Source organism: Varroa jacobsoni, unplaced genomic scaffold (genome assembly GCF_002532875.2).
Source record: "Varroa jacobsoni isolate VJ856 unplaced genomic scaffold, vjacob_1.0 scaffold_684, whole genome shotgun sequence".
Taxonomy (NCBI): Eukaryota; Metazoa; Arthropoda; class Arachnida; order Mesostigmata; family Varroidae; genus Varroa; species Varroa jacobsoni.
The window spans coordinates 143,169-157,548 of NW_019213586.1; the positions used below are offsets into that span (position 1 = coordinate 143,169).

The window sequence follows — 14,380 nt, forward strand, 5'->3', positions numbered from 1 at the left end:
TGAGTATAATATTTTCTTCTCTAATTGTTGCTCTCCGAATTGATTGATCAGCCCTGTTTTTTTTTTACCTTTCTCCTGCCACCTCTGACTAGGATATCAAGTAATCATAACAGAGCCACATGAATATAATGGATGCGCTTAAATTCATACGCAATACTTGGACCAACCTACATTATCCATACGTAAACTAATGCAAAAATAATACGTTTGTTCAATACAAGGATATTTCTCATATTATTATTACTAAAGTATATTCCGGATACTCTCTTCTTTGCATCATCGCGATGTTGTGACTTTGCGATAACTATGAACTTACCCAGAACGTAAACTTGCTTATTAAGCAAGTTCTTGAACATCATCGATAATTTAGGATTAGATAAAATATAAGGATGTTTTTTGTGTCCCAAGCATTAAGCGCTATAGGCATGAAATAACTACATAACTACCTTACGTTACCTTTTCTACAGTATTTGTGAAAATAGTTTAGTATAGTCTAATCCTCGAGTAGACTGAGGTCGCTTATTAGTTTTTTATTCAAATTATGTGTAGCTGAGTGCCTTTAAATTGACAATATCTATTCTACTCTCAGTTTACAATGCAGTCGCTAGCTTGGTGTTTGATAGTATCAAATAATCACCAAGGATGTGAATAGTTAATCAATAACCCGCAAAAGTTAATTCAATAAGTCGCAATATATTCAGTGTTGCTTAATTCTTTTATACCACAATTCACAAGTACATTACATCCACTTTGTCAAGAGTGAGATCTCAGTAGTTACACGACTATACGCGCTCTGTTCAGGTTGCATGATAGCCTAGTGGGTTAAGTACCTACTAATACTAGGAACACGTTATGGTTTAGGTTTGAACCCGGCTATTGATGCACGGTTTATTCCGTGTTGGGAGCCAGCCGTCTGATGACATGCATAACGGCGATACCGGGCGAAAAACTGTAAGATGCGTCAGCCGAAGTATGGGCCTCAATATTAAGACATGCACGTTTACTACACTGCTATCCATGGTAGCAGAATGTATTACTACTGTTGGCCAGCATGATCGTCATCATTATAGGGGCGACGTTCATACAATGTTGTTACTGGCCCACCTCACAGAATGCAGAACCTCTTTCATCTACTAAACAACTCGAACGACCAACACGTCTAGAATTTCTTTCATTTGATCTTTACTCTATGCGTCTAGAACTATATACATATTCAAATTCAAAGTATGAAATTTTATTACTTGGCGCGGACATTATTATTATTCATCTGTACCGCGTTCCCGATTTTATATACGCGCTTTTTCAAACTAAAGCGACCTTTTTAGCATGAAATCAAGTTTCTGTTATTTTCCGTCGACTCATCGCATTGGAACACCTCAGTTCATTCATTGAGTTTCAAAGGGCCCGATACAATACATACTCGTCAATATATATATATATATATACATGTTAGTCCCCAAGTACAGGACTACTGAATAATTATCCACCCTAGCTTTACTCACCACAGCTCTAATTTCAACCATTCTAATACTAACGCGTTTTACGTTGTGTAATTATATACATAAGATACAGATAAATGCAGATAAATGTATACATTGAACTAGCCATGCAGATGAGTAGGCATCGCTATGCATAAGTATAAGCGGAACACACACGAATTAGTTATTGTCTTGGTTGTGATTATCAGTGTAAAGTCAATGTACATTTCAGTAAAATTACGCGAACGTTTTATGGTGTTTAACCTAATGAGCTTTAAAGTATATCAACGATCAATATCCAATCCTTATTGTATCGTTTTACTTAAGTACGACTTTACACACAAAGCTGACAAAACTTACGGTTGGAAATATTTCACGCGTGTTTTACAGATTTTTGTGCTTGGAGTTTTACATCCGGCATCGTCGTTACGCATTCTATCCAAACGGCTGGCTCCTACCATGAAACGAAGCCTGCATATACGCGGGTTCAAACGCGACTTGCCCCTAAGATTAGCACGCAAATATGTTACTGTATGTTGTACTCGGTGGAAATTTAACGACTATAAAAAGGTCGGCATAGATCTATAAAGCACGTAGGTAAACTTTAGATCCAAGTCCGCACACAGATTGCGCGAACTCGAATCTATCCCATCAGATATTCCTAACGGCAATATCAGACGTAAAGCTCAAAACATAAAGAGTTAAACATACAATAATATCTGCCATTATGTGTAATTGCATAGAGCGTATCGTCTTTTTCGAGGACGGATTATCATATATACTCAATTTTCTTTAATATGTATTTAAGACCTAGGCCTATTTTTAGGCATCGAAGTCCATCCAAAGCTGTTTTATTATTTATGAAGTGGATATTTTCAAGTATAATATTTATATTGAACAACATGGGTGTTACTTTTTTAAGAATGTATAAACAAGTTGTATGTAAATGAAAACATATATGTATTTGAGTGTAATCTTTTGCTACGCCAATGTTTTGTTCGCTTCGATCCGAACCATACAGAACTCGCAAGTCAGTTGCAAAAATCAGTTCTTAGGATTCACAAATTACTATTAAATATTATAGTAACCCCGCGCGAGACGATATTGATGGGTTCAGACTCGTTGTGGCCTTGCTCAAACACGTGAACCAGAAAAAGCCCAGGGAACATACAGTTTTGGCTGATGTTAGGGTAAAGGTCTTAAAAATTTATGAGTCAAAAAAGCAATAAGCTTGAAAGGAGCAAAAAGGTTCGGAAGGTCAAAAACGGTTGACCGTTGAAGCCTATAATACTATAGTAGGTTCGAAAGTTGACGAAACTGTTTTGTGTTGGGAAGGGCCAGCTGTCTGAAACAGTGCTTAACGGCAGTAACGTCGGACATAAAACTCAGAGCATTCATTAATTTACATAAAAGACCCTATAAGTCATACATAATTTCGAAAACAACCTCCGATGTTTGTATAGAAATTCCGAAATTATCAAGAATTAATTCTTGGGATGTTTTTACCCGTTCAATCTTACCTTGTCGTAAATCTTCTGAGTAAAAAACTCAAACTAGAGTTTTTTAGAAGCTTCATAATGGCCGGCAGCGGAATAGGCCATTGATTTTAGGGTTCTAATTTCGCTATAGGATCGTCCGGCGTAACTCGCTGAAAAATGGTTGATCTCCCCTTATATATGAAAAATTGAGCTCTTGTAATGTTTCAAGTATTATTCATAGCCCACTAACGCATGCCAGATACGACAAAAAGTTTGAAAATTGCGTAAAAATGTATTCCAAATATCTTTTCTCTTAGTATTTTATACAAGAGAAAAGAGGCAAAGGTAAACTAACAGATCAAGCGGAAACGAAGGTTATTGGGTGGATAGTTAATCCTATGCAAACATAATATATAGAAAATCATTAGAACTATATATTATATTACAATGCGATTATTATCCGGTTATGACAGTATTACTTATTGTACACATTGAATATTTAAAGACTTTAAAAAAATTATGAGAGAGTGATTTGCTATTGCGCTAGGCAATAAAATTTCATTGTCAAATTCCATCCAGAAATATCTCTAACCAAAAAGATTATTATACTCTTTTTACCACCTTTTGCCTTTTTAAGCAGAAGCAAGGCTTTGTTATACAGGGCTACTAACCTAAATATAATAGCATTGTTTTAAGTTTATGTTTCTTTCATTATTTCTCATCTTGACTTTCTTTGTGATTTCAAATGCTTGGAAGGCTGCTACTTCTATTGGTTTATTTATGTTTAGTGTATATTAGGAAATTAACCATCCTCAAAAGTAGGTGAATCGTAAAGAGGGTTAGCCTGTAAGGATGGGTTAATTTTGCAAGTTTATTGAGGATATCGATTCGTGCTTCGCAGACGCGATGGGGTTGACCACGGTTTCTTCCTGGAACAGGATTTTCGTATTGCTAATCTCACGTTTTTTTCGCAGAGAGTATAGATTTAAGGCTTAACAACACGTCAGTACGATAATGGATAACAGACAAGAGGCTACTTCAACAATTGAATTCAACTTTGATCTGGGTATAATCCATCTTTTTGAAGTGCTTTATGAGGACGTGACCTGCCTGCTTAGCTACGATTGCTAACTAATCAAAACCTGCCGATAAAAAAAATAGTAGCTCGTGGATATTTTTTTTGTATTTATGTTTCTAAAGCACGGCTTTTTTCGATACAAAGAACATTATTTAGAACGATCGTTAATATGATTTTGGGCATACATGAAATCCCATTTGAAAGGTGTGAACATGTACCCAATTGCTTCTCGAATCCCCGCGCCTTCACACTGACCGCAGACGCAATATTAACTCGACAACGCTAACTACAGGAGCTGTTGGAGGTGTTCTGCTTAGAGTCGATTCCTGTGGGTGCACCTTTATGCCTTTATGTGCAAGATTTCTCACGAACTCGTCAGTCCCCTACTAACATATCCAAGGCTTTGCTGCTATCGGAAAAAAACTGGATTCGGTGCACGTACAGTTCTTCCAACGGTATAATATTGTATACAATGATATAATATTGCATTGTATAATGTATCTGTAGGAGCTAACTAATTAACTTGAAAAATAATGTAGTTAAGGAACTTTTCCACAAGTGGGACAGTCCAATCGTCTACCGGATTACCTATCAGAGCAACTTTTTTCATCATGCCAATTACACATGATGTTCACTAGATGTACTTTTCTTACGTGGAATTTTTTTTATTACCGGAGCAGAAAGGGATTCGCTTAACCGAAGCGAAAAAACTGCCCCAATTACGAAAAACTAATCCTGTTGATCATTGGTACTTGAAAACACAAGTCAACCTATCTATCCTAAAAGTCAAACGCGTTTCTAACGGTGCTGCGCAAGAATTCAAATATTGTTTTCGCTTCTATTATCTGATTATATTTGAAAATATAGGAATCAGCATCAGTTTGGAGCTTCGCAGCACCTACCTTTATATATATATATATATAGATTGTAAGGACGTACATATTTCACATTAAGTCTCTCTCTCCTTTCCTACCCTTTATGAAGCCTTTGCAGACTGGAAATAGCGACTTCGTATGGTATATGGTTACTTACTCTCCGTGCGGCACGTATCAGGCCTTCCTCGTAGGTTACGACTCCTTTCGTCGACACTGAAGTTTAATCCTAGAATTGGATTGATTTTAAGCTTTATTTAATTTCCGCTGGGTATAAAGCTGCAGTATTCAAAGATTAGCAAGGTCAGCATTTTTCTTACATTGGCGAAGGTGACTTAATATGCTGAGTTAATTCAGATGGTCCAAAACTATACGTCACCCGAGTGTAGCACTTATTAATAAGAGCGGTTCCAGGATGCTGAGCTAGTGTCGCGTTACGATCGAATTTGACGACAGGAGTGCTGCTTGCACCTTAGGCCGGCCCGCCAGCTTGATCACCTCGAATCTCAATTCAGAACTCGCCAGTTATTAACGAGAGAGACATGGGTACACAGCAGTGATCAGTGCACTGCAAAAATATTGAAAAGTAAGTGGCTTCCTACTCAAGCAAGACATTCTTTATTACTCTAACCCAATGAAATGGCGACCCGTACTTTCGCGGGCAACGAAGGCTCAATATTTTCATTTTCAAATTATAACAGGATGCACGTCAGGACAACAGAAAAGCTTGTTGCGTGGGTCTATTACCGCGGACTTGTGCGAGGCACTCGAGATCGCGTCGAGAGCGGAATAATTGCGTGATCTTTCAATTGGCTTTGCAAACTGTGAAATTTTGTCCACAAAGTGTACGCTAAAATCGAAAAAGGATTAGACAGCGCAGTGTAAAGTTGAACCTACCGGGTGTATAATAAGAACATTGCCCTGGATAAGACTATCCGGGTTGAATGTGTTTCTTAAGCCGTTCAGGTGGCTAACGTAAGTGATGCCTAACGGTCGAGCTGTGATATATCAATATGTATGTAAATAATAATATGTAAATAAACATCTTTTCGGCTCGGTAAGCACAGAGACAGTGGCTGTAGAGTGCTTGTATCTACCGACCTATGACAAAGCTGAGCCAGTCCCTTTGAATATGTATTATACCCACGCTATGGTTGTGATATGACTACGGCCAAAATATGCAAGAATGGGCTAACCGTTTCATTGACATTACATCACGATGGCCCAATTGCAGCTGTTTTCTGCAGGATGTTTGGATTGTTTGGTTTAATTATGCGTTCATCCATTAACAAGCAGCCATCGCGTGGGGTGTTATAAACCATTGTGCCTGTCGAAGATTTTGGAGCTTTGGTGAAAGTTTAATTATTAAATGCGTATCATTAAATATATTAAATATGCAATATTGGAAAGGAGTTGCAATTGTCAAAAGAGTCACACTACTTCGTGCTCAGTAAGATTAAATGTGGTTTCGGAGTTAACTCTTCTTGAATGTTCTGCTATTAGGCTCAAGGGAGGTCTATCTGACCAAAGAACGTGGTTTTGATGATTTCGATTGCTTTGTTGTATAGATCGATTTTTTTGCCAGTTATTGTTACTACAGCATATAACTGGTAAAACGTTGAGAGTTGTGATATTATCAAAATTTTGACACGCGAACAAAGTTTCATTCTCAATTTAACCATATTTGTGTTTTGCCTACGCTACTAACTCGAAGAAATTACATATGAAGAAATTACAGGACTCAAGCCAGACATGCTAGCAACCGCTGCTAGTATTAAACCGAATTTTGCACCATAAAGGGTCAGTCATAAGTTCGATTCAAAAACGCTTTGTCGAAACATTTATGGCGTTCTTCCATGCATTGTTTTTACATATCTATATAAACCTACCCAAAGGCCCATGATCGCGTTTCATCAACGAGAGCAACATGTAGTGGCGTAGCAATCAGAAATTGTAACTCTCTTACGTCTTTCAACGGCGGCTTTCTATAAACATTTTCTATAAATAAATAATAATAAATAAAAAATTTCTATAAATATTAATAGGGAATTTTTGTTCAACTTCTAACATAGATACTCTTGTGTTTTGTAGAAAAAAGCATTCCTCGATGCGATAGATCGCAGTTTGTGCAAACTCTTCCATTCATTCAGCTCTACTAAACGTAAATTACGCTCATTGACTATCTGACCAGTGACAATTCAATCATCTGAGCAAACAGTTAATATCTGAAATTTCTGTAACGTTCTAGATCAGGTTTACAGACGTACATTTGAATCCGAAAAACAGCCTACTCCATTGGTATATAGCTTTTACAGCAAGAGTGTTTTGAGCCTCAGTCGACGCTTTAGTCGAACAGCATTAAACTACATTTTGCAATAATCTGTCGATTGACTGGAAAGTATTTTTTAAGCAAAGATTCAATAAGTTAAAAAAAATCCTATTAGAGGAACCATAGTGTAAATGACCAGTCGATCAGCTACTAGATGTCGTCTCATGGCCTAATGATCCAATGTGTTAATTGACACATTGATTGATAACATATGAAATCAATATCGTAAAATATCATAAGCATGAAAACGATTTAACTAGAACAATTTTACATTAGTTCGTGAACAAATAATTGTACAACTGAAAAGTTCATTTTGTGGGAGCGATTGTAGGGGCAATTGGCTACATCTTTTTTAGGTGGTTCAACAACATTCGAGATGTTTCTCAATTTTCTTAAACCTCTAGATGAAACCTCCTCCAGATTTATTTTGGATTTTAAATCGGACGACAGCCTTACCAAGCTTACGGAAGTTACCAAAAATGTATCGTCCAAAAGCTTGAAGGTTTTGGCTAAGTTTTTTTTGTGTAGGAGCGCTCTAAGCTTGATCTCCCGGATACCGCAGCACTTTTTTTTTTCTAAATAATAGGTTAGATTTTGAGCAAGATGAACAACTCTCTCCGTATAAACAGGTTGTAAGTGACATCAAAATTGCTGCTTTCAAAAACAACCAACGGGAGCTTTGAGGATTTTGTGTATCCTTGGGATAGCGCAAACGGTTTTCCTGTCATTAGATGGGCTCTAATAGTGAAGTACATTTAGCTCTTGATTGAAGACCTTCTTCGTTACTGGACTCTTTGAATTCGCGGACTTGAACATGCAAACGCCCCAGTGAGTCAAGCCATCGGCGCGGACGTATCTTAACTTTCCACCAATTGCAGACTTTTCCCAGAACTGCTCACACTGTACCTGCTATGGTCCCATATGCACTTTAAACAATGATGCAGTATGATTGAACTACTTGCGGGAAACGATTTAGCTATAGAAAAACTTCCAAATGGCTGGACCGTTGCAAAATCAATTTACCGGACAAACGGTAGGAAACAAAATCTATTGCACGACCGCACGCGAAAACGTTCTATCTGTTATAATTCCGACATCAACGTTTTCCGACCGAACGCTATTCCATGTAATTGGACAGCTTTTCCACTGATCCCATCGGTATCTTCCTGTCGGATGAGTTTTAGTGTAACATCCTGCTGTTGGCTAAATCGATGTATACCTAAAAGTGACTCTTCCATCTAGTAGTTCAATTTTATTGCTTGTTTCATTGTACAACTTTTGTCCTAAATGTATATGGGACCATCGAGTTTGAGGTTCCGTTTTCCTAAACGCAATGCAGACACAGTTTGAGCAAAAAAAGCTGTGATCGATCTGTGATATCCAGATTGATGCCTTCATTTATTGGGGGGAGGGGGGCGGTACTTGCTTAGCTTGTTCAGATCCGCGGGTTCAAAGAGTCGCACCATAGATAAGCTTATCCTCAATTAAACTGCGGCAAACTTAAACGGCCATTTTAATAGTGCAGCCGGTTTCCATAGTTATGATCAACGAACCAGTTTGTGTATCCACTATAATTGCCGAATAAATGCGATATGGAGAAAGTGTTGTTATGCTTCATATAACTGAATAGGCTTGAATAATAAAATTAATTAAAACAACATTATTTTAATTTCCTCAAAACAAACTTATAATCGCACCTAGCACACTTAAAGCAGGTCTTCTATTAGAGAAGTAACCTGTCCTCATACCTGAGTATGGGTAGATGTCCTCAGCATGCCTCTTTTCTACATTCGACACATTAAGTATCGTAATGACGTTTATTATAAGGTAAATGTTGATATGTCAAAAAACCAGATCGCGTGTGTTATTATTAACATAGATTTATTCACACTTAATGTGAGGTAAAACAATGTTGTAACAGCAAAAAAATTGGATCGGTTTCAGGTTAGAGGAGTCTTTATGCTTATATAGATATGTATAAAAAAAAATTTTTTAAATATCACATAACAAGGTATCATACGTTCTCGTGTCATTAGCCGCAGTTCGACGGGCCATGTGATGTATTAGAGGTTCTTATAGCTTATTTGAGCTTGGAACTAATAACGTTTGCATCCTAGTTCATAATTATAAATGATGACTGCAAGACAGTGTCATTATTACACAATTCATCCGTAAAATCATGAAGATTAAGGTATATACTCACGTTTGCCTGTCGATTGAATATTGCATGCAAAAAAAATCAATTAATTGATTTTATACAGATGATATTTCAATGCAACCAGATGGCATCATTGTCCACGGAACCTCACTTGTACCCTCTTTTTCTGCTCTGGATAGCTGCAATAGCATTTACAAAACTTTCTGGTATTTGATAGTCGGATAAGAGTTTGATGAACTTTTTATGTTAAAAGAAGCAATATTTCTGCCGTGTTGAATCCTCGCGACTGATTCATTTTAACAAATACAACGTTGTTATGTAATAACAATATAAAGTATGTTCATACGGAGTGTATAAAAAACGGAATATTCTTATAATTGCATATAAGAACAAATTACTTATGAGCGAATGTCGTGATGTATTCTTCGAAAACCATCGATAATTTGCCAGTGGCATATACGAATACATATTGAGTTCGGTGATATGTATATACGTCCGACGCATACACCATAAAACAGACCCATACAAAAACTATAGAAATAATTGTGAAATGTCGGGTGTAAGCCAAATACTTATTAAAATACTTATATAGGTTGGAAGTAAAGGCAAAAATAAATCAAATTTAAGAATCGCTGACTTCAAAGACAAGCATTACTGCATTAGACTATATGTTTATTTAGTCTAATTTTAGTAACTATTCCTGATTCGTTATCCCATTGTACAAAAAGCTTCCAGTGTTAAGCAACTATAACCGCGGCTAAAAAGACAGAAAAACACTGAGTAACCGCTTTAATCAATACTTAAACGGTTTTGGTATAAGCATTTATATTCGTGGTATAGACGTATTAATCAGTGCATACATAATACGTCACAAAATAAGTAGTTTAAGAATCATTAAAATTGATGAAGTATGTGTTGCACATTATTGTTGTATCACAAAACATGATACTCGTTTCACGATACGAAAGGTAGATAATATTTCTCTAGCCGCCCGGAAGACGTAAAATTGATTTTCGAAGCAAATATTTGAAACTCAAACCACACAGAACTAACGTTATTCGAAGACATAACGAAATTCGAAGCATCTGTTTAAGACGCATTCAGCCGTCACAATTAAATGTCTTCACTACTATCTTTTAGCGGTGTCTATCCACACCCCAGTCGCAGACTTATCCCGAGCCTTCAGACTGAAGGCGGGACCGTTGTTCATCATATAACAAGCAGACCTTGTCGGCTGTCTAAAAAAAGATGATATCTCTTTGAATGGATTGGATTGTCCATTTTGATGCATTTTGATGAGATTTAACCGTAACCCTCAACTACGGCGTGTGTCTAATAAGAATATAAAACGGTGAAGCGAGAGTTAGTCTAGCTCGGTTGCACTCTTGTTCAACTATGCTTTTGGTGTTTGTGCCAGTCGGTCTATATACACATATACCCGGATGATGTATTAAAGTCTAAGGGGTAAAGTCTGCCTTTTGAGGGATTATTTTGGTAATAACGTGTGCATGTGTGCGTGTGCTTGTGAATGACGATTACTGTGATACGTCGCCGTAGATAGACCATGAACGTCAGTGCTAGGATCTTGGTGGTAATGTTCGTGTTATTTGTGCAACTCAGTCAGGAGGGTGTTATAAAAGTATCGCATAAAAAGCCGATCAAGATCAAAATACAAGCAAAACCGGCAGTGTTAATTAAAAAACCTCTTCCATTATTGCTTCTTAAAAAGCCATTATCTCTATTACTATTGAAACGTTACAACAGCAAGTTCCGTAAGGGGTGGCCTTTATCAGCTCTTTTTACTTTCAAAGCGGTCAAATACGCAAAGGTGAGTTGGGTGAATGTGCGTCGATGTCGCATGGTTCCTATTGCACAATTCCGCAAATCTACACCTCACTCCCTTGGGCTCAGTCTCGCTGAAAGGACAACCAACTTCAAAATATCAAACCATCATAAAGCCGCCTGTTAGGTAGTATTTGTGTCCGTTGTCCCATTTACGCATAATAAACACGCATTTCTAAATAACTGACGACTTACCTACTCGCACTGAGTTCCACCTTCCTATACGATATGTCTTACAGCTTGCTTTCCTGACGAGCTTGGTGAAGAAACGAAGACGGAGATCGTTAGCTGACAGCACACTCTTCTCAGCACCCAGCATTCAAGTGTGGTTGAATGATCAGCGTCGTTTGGCTGGACGTTATACAAAATCAAACGGAAATCGTCAATCCAGCAGAGTATTTCGACTGGATCTACGCACTTACGGTACGGTGCCTAAATCACCTACTCTAAAGACAGAACCCTATGTTCTGTCTGATGACGCCACTACGAAGGCACCTTACACATCCAACTTCGTGTCAACCAAATTGGCTGATTCCGAGCCAACCACAGGCAGTTTAACAGAGCCAGGGCCAACTACATGGTCACCATCACTTCAAGGCTATGTCGATGATTGCAGTTCTCCGGTTAATGCATTACGCAGAGATCATCCTAACCACTTTGCAAAAAATACGACTATTTTTTTCAGCATGAGATCTGAGGCTGAAGAGAGGTTTCTTAGAGAGATTATTAGCGGTCGGAACCGCGTTAGTAGTAGCAAAACAAACATTACAACAGCTACTTCGATAACAGATGAATCAGGTGACGATTGGTCAGATAACACGTCGGCTACAAGGGAGATCAGTCAGCAAATAGATGAAACAACTACAGACCATACTGAATTTAGATTCACACTACCAGAATCCACCTCTAATACCAAAACAAGCGCAAAGCATGGTCAGTTGGTCGACGGCATTTCGCAACAAGAGCACCAACGGCAGTTCACAACAGAAACAGCCTTTATGTTTCATGAAACAAGTGAAAGTGACTTTGTAGAATCATTCGAAGAGCAAAAAACGACCTTTAATGAGAGAGGCGTGTCCGAGAAGGTCAAAATATTACCAGCTTCTGATAATTTCGAATTGTCCAGTCATTCAACTACAGAAATAAACGAATCTTCCTTTGACTATTCTGTTTCAACCTTACTTAGCGAAATTCCAACGAAGACAATACACAGACCTGTGGAAAACATGACTGATTGGCCGGTCGTGTCGATTGTCACATCTGTCTCAGAGCTCATTACAACAAAAAAAGAAGAAAAACTGCCTATAGCTTTCGTCGATCACAACGATATTACAACAACGGAAAGTGCTGCTACCAAACAGACAGTTATTAATCCAAGTCCAGTAATCAGTGTGAAGACAGTTCTGCGGAATATTGCCAAGTTGCCCCCTGAACATGCGCATGCGATTCAATTTGACTCGAGTTCGAGCATGGTGTCCCCTGGGTATGTCGCGAAAAATCAAAATAGCTCTGCTGGACATCCCATTCGACCGATAATCATAGGCAGCTTTGAATTCTCTTTTGATTCTAACAACGATGCAAAGCAAAGATCTAATCGACCTAAAGCGTTTACAAAAAATGATGCAGTCGCAGTCAAAAGGCAGTATGCTTCACAGTCGCAGGTATTTTATGAAAAAGAAGGAAGCCTGGAGCGGATTACAGACACACGTGACATTGGTCAGAACCATACAAGCAAAACCATAAGCTTTTTGACTACAGAACATGTTTTACAAGCTACAACGTCGGCATCAAATCTTCATGCATTATCGACAACGCTTCCCTCAATCACCACGCCCATGCCCGGTCTAAAACCTGCCATTCTTAAAGCCGATGTTACAAAAGCTTTACATGAAGTGCGCGCCTTCGATGATAGTGATGAATCTAATAAATCTATAGAGCGTCTAACAGTTAAGCACAATAAAAAACCGCTGTCTGATTCACCGACGCAAATAAGGACACAAACAAGCATCTCACTAAACGAGCTGGGCGAGCCTTTCAATCCAGAGACGAGGGTAGTCTACGACAGCAAAATGACTCCAACAGTCGAAGAAGTGAAGACCGTTAAAAAAAAACAAACGTTTCTCATAGGACACACATGGACAGGCAACAAAAATACATCTAAAAAAAACAAAGAAACAATATCAAATTCACCTACTCAAAGGCCAATGGAAGAAGCATTTACAAAAGTAAATAAAGTGTCTTCAAAGCCCACGTCTAATCTTGCGTCACATGAGAATCACAATGATGATGTTAACGAAATTTTTAAATCACTTCGAGAAAACGATCAAGACGGCTGTATACAACGTGCTATTTGCGAATACGAAGCTATGAAAAGAACGAAGACGCTTAACATCATGGAAGAAAGTTTCGTGGACCTGTTCGGGTAAGGGCTAAAACAAACTACGTTTCAATTTTATAAATATCATGATGCAATAAAGGAAACAAAAAAGAAGAAAAAGAGAAATAGTTTTCGTATAAATTGATAAAACTATCCATGGAAGTCTTTTAATGCATTTAATAAATTATTGACACTTTATAGATAGTAACGTAATCAATGTATTTTGCATGGCACAGGAGCACTATAATCTAAAACAATTAGTTTATTTTTAGAAAAGTCACAAAAAACAACAACTGTTAAGAATACAGGCATGTAACTTGTAGAATACAAATGCTTTTCTAAAAGAGTTTTTTTTTTCTTGTAACATTTAAAATTTTAAAGTTAACTTTAAAAATAGCCTTTTACCTATTCTCTGAAAACTAAACTCAGCTCCAGGACAGTTTGTATAACGCGAGTAACCTAATAGGCTTAGAATACAAATTTCGGCATAGGCACAGAAGAGTGATTGCGTTAATGTATTTTTAGAACACAAAGTCAGTGTAACTCTGACGCCTTCCTGAGATGATTAAAAAAAGCGCTGGCTAAATTACGAGGTCGCTTAATGAAACAGGCAAATAGACAAGTGCATTTTAGGATCGGACATTATCAAACAAGGTAAAATTTGTCTGAATTGACTATTTGCTCCGATGTAGTCTGTGTACTGAAATAAAATATTAATTTGCAGCACAACATGACTCGTATTTGATTATCTGTTTTTATGACTATATA

The 14,380-nt window shown here is 37.6% G+C and overlaps 1 protein-coding gene and 1 long non-coding RNA gene across 2 annotated transcripts in view; one reads left to right on the forward strand and one right to left on the reverse strand.

Annotated features, from left to right (window-relative positions):
• Positions 1-9,097: 9,097 nt before the first annotated feature.
• Positions 9,098-14,380, reverse strand: part of LOC147753171 (uncharacterized) — a 15,077-nt gene continuing 9,794 nt past the window's right edge. Inside the window, exons 2-3 of the long non-coding RNA XR_015311994.1 lie at positions 11,431-11,586; positions 9,098-11,325 (exon numbers count right to left, since the gene is read on the reverse strand). This is a non-coding gene — a long non-coding RNA (uncharacterized LOC147753171). The remainder of the gene's footprint in view (positions 11,326-11,430; positions 11,587-14,380) is intronic.
• LOC111262630 (uncharacterized) overlaps positions 11,437-14,380 on the forward strand; it is a 4,940-nt gene continuing 1,996 nt past the window's right edge. Inside the window, exon 1 of the mRNA XM_022837026.1 lies at positions 11,437-13,657. Within this exon, the coding sequence (XP_022692761.1) occupies positions 11,922-13,657 (1,736 nt within the window). The 5' untranslated portion in view covers positions 11,437-11,921. The remainder of the gene's footprint in view (positions 13,658-14,380) is intronic.